Source organism: Piliocolobus tephrosceles, chromosome 21, assembly GCF_002776525.5.
Source record: "Piliocolobus tephrosceles isolate RC106 chromosome 21, ASM277652v3, whole genome shotgun sequence".
In the NCBI taxonomy this organism is placed as follows: domain Eukaryota; kingdom Metazoa; phylum Chordata; class Mammalia; order Primates; family Cercopithecidae; genus Piliocolobus; species Piliocolobus tephrosceles.
Window position 1 is genome coordinate 4,508,666 of NC_045454.1, and position 10,199 is coordinate 4,518,864.

At 57.3% G+C, this 10,199-nt stretch overlaps 2 protein-coding genes across 2 annotated transcripts in view; both read right to left on the reverse strand.

Annotated features, from left to right (window-relative positions):
- The window catches only part of A1BG (alpha-1-B glycoprotein), a 6,251-nt gene extending 2,167 nt beyond the window's left edge, over positions 1-4,084 (reverse strand). The window contains exons 1-5 of the mRNA XM_023197509.3: positions 4,003-4,084; positions 2,520-2,555; positions 2,156-2,425; positions 1,506-1,778; positions 612-908 (exon numbers count right to left, since the gene is read on the reverse strand). Coding sequence (XP_023053277.2) covers positions 612-908; positions 1,506-1,778; positions 2,156-2,425; positions 2,520-2,547 — 868 coding nt within the window. The 5' untranslated portion in view covers positions 2,548-2,555; positions 4,003-4,084. The remainder of the gene's footprint in view (positions 1-611; positions 909-1,505; positions 1,779-2,155; positions 2,426-2,519; positions 2,556-4,002) is intronic.
- Positions 4,085-6,525: 2,441 nt separating this feature from the next.
- ZNF497 (zinc finger protein 497) lies at positions 6,526-8,583 on the reverse strand. Its single transcript, XM_023197517.3, has 2 exons — positions 8,549-8,583; positions 6,526-8,247 (listed from the first exon to the last, which is right to left on the reverse strand). The coding sequence occupies exon 2, from the start codon at positions 8,231-8,233 to the stop codon at positions 6,740-6,742; it is 1,494 nt and encodes a 497-aa protein (XP_023053285.2). The 5' UTR covers positions 8,234-8,247; positions 8,549-8,583; the 3' UTR covers positions 6,526-6,739.
- Positions 8,584-10,199: the final 1,616 nt, after the last annotated feature.

Genomic DNA, 10,199 nt, shown 5'->3' on the forward strand with positions numbered 1-10,199 from the left:
CCCGCCCCACCTTTCCATCCCGGTCCTTCCTGGGTGTCTCACACGCACCTTTCACTGGTTCTGAGTAATCTGTCTATAGACACAGACGGGAAGCGGGGACGGGGACATGTTTTGTGGATGGCTTGATGCCTGGTGCACGATGCCGCTCAGTAGTGGATTTGCTCCCCGAGCGTCTTCCGGGCACCGCCCCAATGCCCGCGCCACCGAGGGGCCCCAGTGGTCCGCTGGGCATGGGGTTCGCCGTCCGGTGCTCAGAGTTTGCTCAACACCATCAGGCCCAGGGCAAGCGAGCAGAGGAGCTGCCTCAGGACAGGCCCTCAGTGCCCACGCAGACCTGGCACCCGGGATAGGACCCCGGCCAGGTGGTGCCCCCTGTGGCCTGAGCCAGACCTGTTCACACAGTTATTCTTTGTGGGGCCTGAAGGTTGCCAAGCTCAGCGTCCCATTGGCAGTTCAGGACCTTTAACGGGGGGGGGGGGAGCGCGGTGGGCGGGTAAAGTTGGGATTGGACCCTGGTCCAGAGCACTGCACTTCCCCAAGCTCTACACCTGGTACTGCTCCTGCTCCCCAGAGACGCAGTCGAGCCCCTGTCCCTGCTGGCCCCGGCTCACCGTCGCTCAGAATCAGCTCGACTGGCGTGCTGCTCCCAGACCAGGCGTTTTCGTTGTCATGCAGGCGGTAGCGGCAGGTATAGTGACCTCCATCCCCCGGGGCCACCGCGTTCAGGTGGAAGAAGATGCGGTCTGGGCTGGTGCTGCTCCCGGGTACCAGCAGCTCTTTCTCCCCGCGCCGCAGCTGGAAGTGCACTCCGCTCAGGGGAGCCACGCAGGTGAGGGTCACCTTGTCGCCGGGGCGCAGGACTTGGGCGGACTCTCCATGGTGCATCAGCGCAGGCGGTGGTGGTGCAGCTGCAATGCAGGCAGCATTACTGGGCTGCCCCATACCTGGAACTGCCCTCTGCCCAGTCCCCAGATCTCTGCCCTCCAGGTGGCAGCCCCAGGAACACCCTTCCATTCATTCTTTTTTTTTTTTTTTTTGAAACGGAGTTTCGTTCTCGTGACCCAGGCTGCAGTGCAGTGGCACCATCTCGGCTCACTGCAACCTCCGCCTCCTGGGTTCAATGGATTTTCCTGCCTCAGCCTCCCAAATAGCTGGAACTACAGGCACCTGCCACCACACCTGGCTAATTTTTCTATTTTTAGTAGAGACAGGGTTTCACCATGTTGGCCAGGCTGGTCTCAATCTCTTGACCTCGTGATCCACCGGCCTCAGCCTCCCAAAGTGCTGGTATTATAGGCATAAGCCACGGGACCCGGCCCACCCTTCCATTCTTTGGGCATCCTCTGCCCAAACTCCTTTGCAACCATCAGACCCAAGCAACTGTGTGGCCAGCTTCCTGGACCTGGTCCTGGACAGGGGCATTCCGCATGGAGGTCAAGGTCAATGTGGTCATGCCCCCGGTAACCCCCTCCCCAGCATCTCCCAGAGATGATTCCCACAGTCACCAAGCTCCTCAATGATCACGGTGGCGCTGGGCTCAGAGAGGGCGCCTGCCACATGGCTCCGGTAGCTGCAGCTATAGTTGCCAGCCCGGTGGACAGGAAAGGCGGCCTCCACATCCTCCTGGGCCTCAGGCATCTCCAGAAATTCATGGTCGCCTTCCCGCCTCAGCAGAAAAGTCACACCCCGAAGCCCGCCTCGGCACACTGCTGTTGTGTTCAGGCCGGGTGTGATCCAGGACACAGGTGTCATTGAGAGCCAGGGAGGAGGCAAGGACTCTGTGGGTGGGGTGGAGTTGAAGAGTGGTTCTGCATAACACGGGAGACACAGGAAGCCCAGCAGAACCTGGGCCCCATCCTCAAAAAATGTGAGGGAGACAGGGATGGAGGGCATTGCTGGGAAAAGGCAGCCAGGCACTGGTGGAAACAAGGCGTACAGCAAGAGAAAGGAGTGTATGGGAGCTGTATGGCATGCCGGGCCTGCTGGGGACACAACCATTTATTCCTCACAACACTCTGGGGTTAGCACAGATATCATCCCATTTGACAGATGGGAAGATTGAGGCTCAGAGACATCAGGTGACTTGGAGGACGGGAGGCCCCCAGTCAGTCACCTACTCACTGCCTCCTGGCCCCCAATTCATGCCCCAGCTTACTTGGCCCCGTCAGCTCCAGGAGCTTGCTCAGCCGGCTCCATCTTGTGAACAACCCTGAACGGCAGCGGTAGCGGCCCCGGGTGTCACCCGTCAGCAGGAACTGGTGCTTGATGGCAGGTGAGTCAAGGTGCACAGACTCCTGGGCCACCCCATTCTTGAACAGCTGGAAGTCTGGGGTCGCCAGGCGGGCCTGGCACGTCAGCATCACATTGGCCGAGGGTTTCAGCAGCGATTCGGACTCTGCCCACAGGCTGGGCTGGGTCTCATAAACTGCAAGGGGTGGCTGGGATCAGCTCAGGGCCACAGGGACAGGGCTCACCCACGGCCTGGGCCCACCATTCCCAGACCTCAGCCCTGCACTCACATGTGGCTGCTTCTGTCACCGGGCCCATGGGGAGACCTGCGGAGACAGCCCCTGTGAGGCTCCCGTTCCAGCCCCTTCCCGCCCCAGGGACCCAGACCCCGGGAGGCCTCACCCCAGAGCAAGAGAAAGGCCACCAGCATGGACATGATGGTCGTGCTCACTCCGGTGCAGTATCTGGGGTGAGCGTCTGAGCGATGAGGCCCCAAGGGAGGGTGGCAGGGGCAGCTCGGACACTGACCTCTTCCCGTGTTTGTCCTTCCCGGAAGGCGAGGGCAGGGCCCCCATGGGGTGAGGGCAAAGGGCTAACTTCTGAGGTCTCGGGATGCTCAGCAACAATTATGATCAATAATCATGGATAATTAATAAACTAAATCAACAACGAGTCATAAAATGATGCTAAAACCACCTCATCCGCATTTCAGTGCTGGATCCTCTTCTAGAATGGGACCCTGAGCTCTCCCCACTCTGCCTGGAGCTGCTGAGGTCAAGTGGACAGTGCCAGGGCTGAAGCCCGGTAAGCCCCTCCCTGTCACACCAAACTGCACGTGTATTTGGGGATTATCCCCAGCTCAGAGCCAGGCTCTCTGAATTCTTGAGAAATCTGAACATTTCCTGCCACACCCCCACCCCAGGGAAACAGCAGCAACCCTCTGAGGAAGATACACTGTCTATTCTTGCCACAGGACTGGTTCTTCCTTAAAAAAGATTGTTTTCCCCGCAACTGAGGGGCCATGTGTCTGGGGACTGACCCGGGTCTGTAAACTGGGTATCACGTGTGAATCTTGCAGTTGCCTCGTAAACGGAACCCCATTCTCTCCAGCCACCCCTTATCCCCCCAGAGTTCTAACTAGTCTGGCATGCTGCAAATGGACAAGTGTGAAATACACTCCCAAGAGATACTACTATGCTTCCAAAGAACTGCGAGGTTTTCATTCATGTAGTTGGTATAAACCTGGGGAACAAGGATGGCGACGGCATCTAAGGGTAATTGATCAAGGAGGATGGGACACAACAGTGGACTGGATCAAGTCTATCTACGGGAGACGACTTACAAAGATTCAATTTAAGATGTAAGCTTGTGCAGCTTGAAAGATACTGAGTTTGTCTGACAGCTTGACTAAGACCTGGACTCAATGGTGGCCCAAATTCAATGAGGTTGAATTGCTAGAACTCCCTTGGTCCAGGGAGAGTAGGAATTTTGGAGAAAGGAATCCAAAAGCTTACAGGAAACGCTGACGTGGGTTTAACGTATACATTCAGCATGTGCCAGATCACGTACACACACAGAGTACCCAGGAGGATATCTTTGTTACAAAAGCACTGGGAAATACATTAGTCACTGGGGCACCTGTATCCCTGAAACTTGCTGCAGTGGCAGTCCTCTGAAGAGCAGTATGGCCCTCGGAGTTGCAGCCATTGAAACGGCCTCTCTGATTTTGGTGATGAAAGATGGACGTGACAGAGCTCAAATAACAGGGCCTACCTGCCAGAGATGAGACTTGGATTCGTCCTGATTGGCAGCAGGAACAAGGAGGTGATCCGAACGTTTTAACCCTCAGGGAATGAAGGATTGCTTCTACTAGGGAGAAAGGCTCAGGATTACTTGGAAGGTTGAAGATTCTCTTTTTTTTTTTTGAGACGAAGTCTCGCTCTGTTGCCAAGGCTGGAGTACAGTGGTGCAGTCTCAGCTCACTGCAACCTCTGCCTTCCGGGTTCAAGCTATTCTCCTGCCTCAGCCTCCTGAATAGCTGGGACTACAGGTGTGCAACACCACACCCGGCTAAATTTTTGCATTTTTAGTAGAGACGGCATTTCACCCTGTTAGCCAGGATGGTCTCGATCTCCTGACCTCGTGATCCGCCTGCCTCGGCCTCCCAAAGTGCTGGGATTACAGGTGTGAGCCACCGCACCTGGCTGAGATTCTCTTTCAACAACTATTGATTTGGCAAATGTTTTTTTTCCATCAATATGCAAGGACCACCAAAACCATCTTCTTTCTGCTTGGCAGGACTAAATCTGCAACTTTTTTTTTTCTTAACTCCCCAACCTTGTTATGCAACCCTTCCCTTCCCCTCCCTTTCTTTTCTTCTCTTCTCTTTTCTTTTCTTCTTTTCTTTCTTTTGAGATGGAGTCTCACTCTGTCACCCAGGCTGGAGTGCAGTGGTGCGATCTCGGCTCACTGCAACTTCTGCCTCACGTATTCAAGCGATTCTCCTAACTTGGCCTCCCAAGTAGCTGGGATTATAGGCATGCACCACCACACTCAGCTAATTTTTGTATTTTTTAGTAGAAACTGGGTTTCACCACGTTGGCCAGGCTGGTCTCGAACTCCTGACCTCAGGTGGTCCACCTGCCTCGGCCTCCCAAAGTGCTGGGATTACAGGCGTGAGCCACTGCGCCCAGACACAATTTTCTTATTCTGTCATAATCCCTGCGTAGCTCCTGATCATTCTGACTTCCCACAGAATATCATGCCCATCCACTATATGGACGACATCAGGTACTTGGATCACAGAGTGGCGGGTACCTTAGGCAACTAAGTTAAATGCATGCTAAGGGTCCACCTTCTGGTAAAGTGCCTAGTGGTCTCTGCAGCCTGTTAGGACAGCCCCTTCTAAGAACACCAGTTGTTGAAATACGCACTATCTACCACTAGGAAAAGGGAACAATGGTTGGTGGGCTTCTGGATTTTGGACACAATGTATACACTCAAGTGTGCTTATCCAGTCCACGTACCATCTACAATTTTTTGTGGAGCTCAGAACAAGAGAAGTCCATATGGCAGGTCCTGGATACAAAGCAAGCTGCCACTTGGGCCCTAGGACCCAGAAGATTCAACATGGCTACTGGATCTGGTGCAACCCAGAGTTTGTGGCACATAAGAATACTGAACTGAAGCCAGGTGTGGTGGCTCACACCTGTAATTCTAGCACTGTGGGAGGCCAAGGCAGGAGGAGTGCTTGAGGCCAGGAGTTCAAGACCAACCTGGCAAATACAGCAAGACCCCATCTCAAAAAAAAAAAAAAGAGAGAGAGAGAAAACACTGTCTCTTCTGTACCCCCTCAAAGTTCCAGCAACCACGATGGTTCAGCCTTTAGAGACTCAAGCCCCCTTCCCAGCTCCTAGGATCTGGTAAAGCCACCTGTCTGCATTGCACCCCCAGCTCGAGGTAGGCCACATCACAGACTCGAATCGCTGCACAGGTCCACGTGCAAGGGACTCTTTGCTCCCCAGTAGAGAAGAACCGGGTGGCGCCAACTGGAGGCCTGTGGATGTGATGCTGCCTCCACAAGAAGCCAGCAGTGTGTCAAGCGGGACAGAGTTATCCTTTAAAACGAATCCCAGCCACCACGGTGGAGAGAACCGAGGCAGGACAGAGAAGTAGACAGAATTCCGCTCCTCTCCCCCGCCCTAGGCCTCCTGCTACCCTCAGGGTCCCCAGCGCCAGGCCTCTAAACCTCCTAGCCCTTGGCCGGAGACAGAAAACCCGCGTACAACTTCCGTTCTCGCTGGGGTGGAAGGAAGGAGAAGAGGGGACTCACACCCCACCCTGCCCTTGTTCCCTGCCGGAGCAATTTCACACAGTTCTCAGAGGAGACCACCACACCTGTCGGAGACCCCAGTTCTTGCCCACCTCTGCATGGACGAACCTCTCGCCGAAGTGGAGCTTACTACCTTCCCTGAGGTCAAGAGCCCATCCCGGCCGGGCGCGGTGGCTCAAGCCTGTAATCCCAGCACTGTGGGAGGCCGAGATGGGCGGATCACGAGGTCAGGAGATCGAGACCATCCTGGCTAACACGGTGAAACCCCGTCTCTACTAAAAATACAAAAAACTAGCCGGGCGAGGTGGCGGCGCCTGTAGTCCCAGCTACTTGGGAGGCTGAGGCAGGAGAATGGCGTAAACCCGGGAGGCGGAGCTTGCAGTGAGCTGAGATCCGGCCACTGCACTCCAGTCCGGGCGACAGAGCGAGACTTCGCCTCAAAAAAAAAAAAAAAGAGCCCATCCCACATGTCCCAGCCAGGTCTGGGTGGCCGGTGGGGTTACTGTCAAAGGGACTGTGCAGCCAGGGTTCCCCACGCCCAATGCCACCCCTGCACTCCCAGCAGGAGGGCGCCTGCACTGGTGGCCCGAAAAAGGCTGGGCCAGCAGACAGTGCACTCACGCCCGGGACCCCGCAGTGCCGCGTGTCCGCGACCTCCCGCTCAGGCGCGTCCTCGGGTCAGGGCGCAATGTGGCCCCCGTGCCGCTTCTGGTGCTCGTTGAGGTTGGAGCGGTGGCTGAAGGGCTTCCCGCACTCGCCGCAAGCGTAGGGCCTCTCGCCCGTGTGCGTACGCCGGTGGCTTACGAGCTCCGACTTGCGCACGAAGGCCTTGCTGCAGTGGGCGCAGACGAACGGCCTCTCGCCAGAGTGCAGGCGCTGGTGCTGGCGCAGCTCGGAGCTGCCGCGGAAGGCCTTGCCACATTCTGCGCAGGCGAAGGGCCGCTCGCCCGTGTGCGTGAGCCGGTGGTGCGCCAGGCCCGAGCTGCCGCGGAAGGCCCTACCGCAGTCGGCGCAGGCGAAGGGCTTGGCGCCCGAGTGCGTGCGCTGGTGGCTGAGCAGGTTGGAGCGCTGGCTGAAGGCCTTTCCGCACTGGGCGCACGCGTGGGGCTTCTCGCCCGTGTGCACGCGCCGGTGCTCCGCCAGGTAGGAGCCCATGACGAAAGCCTGGCCGCACTCGGCGCACTCGAAGGGCCGCTCGTCCGTGTGCGTGCGCTGGTGCTGCAGGAGCTGCGAGCTCTCGCGGAAAACCTTTCCGCACTCGGCGCAGGGGAAGGGCTTCTCGCTGCTGTGCGTGCGCCGGTGCTGCCGCAGCCCCGCCACGCGCACGAAGGCCTTGCCGCAGTCGGGACAAGCGTGTGGCCGCGCGCCCGCGTGGATCTTCAGGTGCTCAGTCAGGTTGGAGCTCTGGCTGAAGGCCTTGCCGCAGTCCGGGCAGGCGTGTGGCCGCGCGCCCGTGTGCACGCGCTGGTGCTCCAGGAAATTGGAGTTCCAGCTGAAGGCCTTGCCGCAGTCCGGGCACTCGTAGGGCTTCTCGCCCGTGTGCGTGCGTCGGTGCTGCACCAGCGTGGTGCTCCGACCGCAGGACTTGCCGCAGTCCGGGCAGCGGAAGGGCTTCAGGCCGCTGTGTGTCTCCTGGTGGTGGATGAGCTGCGAGTGCGCGCGGAAGGCCTTGCCGCACTCCCCGCAAGCGTAGGGCTTCTCGCCGCTGTGGATGCGCTGGTGCTGGCTGAGGTTGGAGCTCCAGGCGAAGGCCTTGCCGCACTCGGGACACGTGTACGGTTTCTCGCCTGTATGCACGCGCCGGTGCTGCAGCAAGTAGGAGCTCTGGCTGAACGCCTTGCCGCACTCCGCGCACCGGCAGCCCGGCTCCTCTGGGAGAGGCGGAGGGCGCAACGTCCAGTCTACATACTCCCCGGGCCCAGCCCCGTCCCGCCCACCATCTGCGGGGCCCAGCTCCCTGTCGGGGCCCCCCTGTTCGTCCGCCGCCCCCAGTGTGGCTTGCTGCCGCTCGCTGTCCCCTGCCTCCCCTGGGACCTCCGTGGAGTCTTCCCAGGCCCCCCAGCCTCCAGACACAGCCCCCTCAGAGGGGCGCCTCGTGGCAGTCTTCACACTGCAGAGGCCCCGGCCTTCCTCTGGGGCCATCTGCAGGTTCCACCCTCCTGGGGACTCCATCTCGCGCCTGTGACCTAAAACAGGAGAGAAAAGGTAAGTGCCTTAGAGAACACAAAGAACACCAGACAGAGGGCCTTTGGGAGACATGACGGTGGGTGGGCTGTCATCCCCACTCATCTCCTCCACGGCCCTGGATGCCCAGTGCCCTCTGGAGCCTGGAGCAGGAAGTTCAGCAGGCGGGCTAGACACTCAGGGGACGGGCCAGCACTCTGGGCCTGCCTGACAGGGCCACGTGCACATCCCCACACCTGGCCCCGCCCAGCAGGAGGGGAGGGGGCGCCAGCATCGTGGAAGGACTCAAAGCTGCCCGCGCACCTGCACTGGCCGTACTGTGGCACCTCTCTCCTCCCCTTGCTTGATTCCTGCTGCAGCCGCTCCACCAGGGCGGTGGCCTCCTCAGGACTGTCTGGCCACTGCTCCTGCGCGTAGACCTGGATCTCCGGGAGCAGTGTGCCCAATAACAGCTCCAGCACCAAGACCTCCAGCATCTGCTCCTTGGAGCAGGCCTTGGGCATCAGCCACTGGCAACACAGCTCACGCAGCTGAGCCAGGGCCCCTCAGGGCCCTGCTGCCTCCTCGTAGGGGAGCCCCCAGAAGCACTGGCCAGGGCTCTTGGAGCTGGGCTCACCCACCATCAGTTCCAGTGGACTCTGGAGGACCTGGGGGGCCAGGACTGATGCCCCACTCGTCTGGGCAGCCATCCTGCCCGTTCCCCGGGGTACTTCCCCAGGGTACTTTCTCTGGAGCTGGAAACAAAGGTGAGCCTGTGAGCACAGCAAGGCCACGAAGGTCCCCTCCTTGGGACCACCTGAGACTGAGTAAAAATGGAAGAATGGGGGTATCAGCGCTTCTGGCCCCCAGCGTCAGCATCTTTGCTCACCTGTGTGTCCAGGTGCTTGAGGGACACAATGAGGTGCCATGGCTGCTTGTACCATCCATTCCCCTCTCCCTGCTTTTCTTGAGGGTCCCTGCCCTGCCCTGTCTCCTTGGCTCCCTTCATCCCACACACAGAACACCTAAGGCAGAGATTGTGAACAGGACACCCGGAGTCAGACCAGCAGATGGGTCCTGTTTGTCCCCTCCCAGAAGTGTTTTTAAAATGTAAGTTAGGCCAAGCACGGTGGCTCACGGCTATAGTCCCAGCACACTGGGAGGCCGACGCAGGCAGATCACGAGGTCAGGAGTTCCCCAAGACCAGCGTGGCCAACATGGTGAAACCCCCTCTCTACCAAAAATACAAAAATTAGCCAGGTGTGGTGGCAGGTGCCTGTCATCCCAGCTGCTCGGGAGGCTGAGGCAGAGAACTGCTTGAACCTGGGAGGTGGAGGTTGCAGTGAGCCAAGACCGTGCCACTGCACTCCAGCCTGTGTGACAAAGAGAGACTCTGTCCCAATAAAATAAAATAAAATGAGAATAAAGTACTGATGCACACTACAAGGTGAATGAATCTTGAAAATATTATGCTAAGTATAAATGGAAAAATTGAGACACAAAATACTTCGTATTATGTGATTCCATTTATATGAAATGTCCAGAACAGATAAATCTATAAGAGACAGAAAGTAGATTAGTGTTTGCCAGGATCTAAAGGGAAGACAGAAATGGGAGATACAGCTGTGGGAGTGATGAAAATATTCTGGAATTAGTGGTGATGACTGTGCAATACTGAATATACTAAAAACCACTGAAGCATACACTTTAAAAGGATGAATTTTATGGTATTTATGTTTTTTAAAAAGTTACTAATCTCAAAAGCTTAAAAACTGTATGACTCCATTTATGCAATTCTTTCTTTTCTTTTTTTTTTTGAGACACGGTCTGGCTCTGTCACCCAGGCTGGAGTGCAGTGGTATAATCTCATCTCCCAGGCTCAAGCCATCTTCCCACCTCAGCCTCCCAAGGAGCTGGGACATCAAGTGCTGCCACCAGGCCTGGCTAATTTGTTTTATTCTTGAGATGGAGTTTC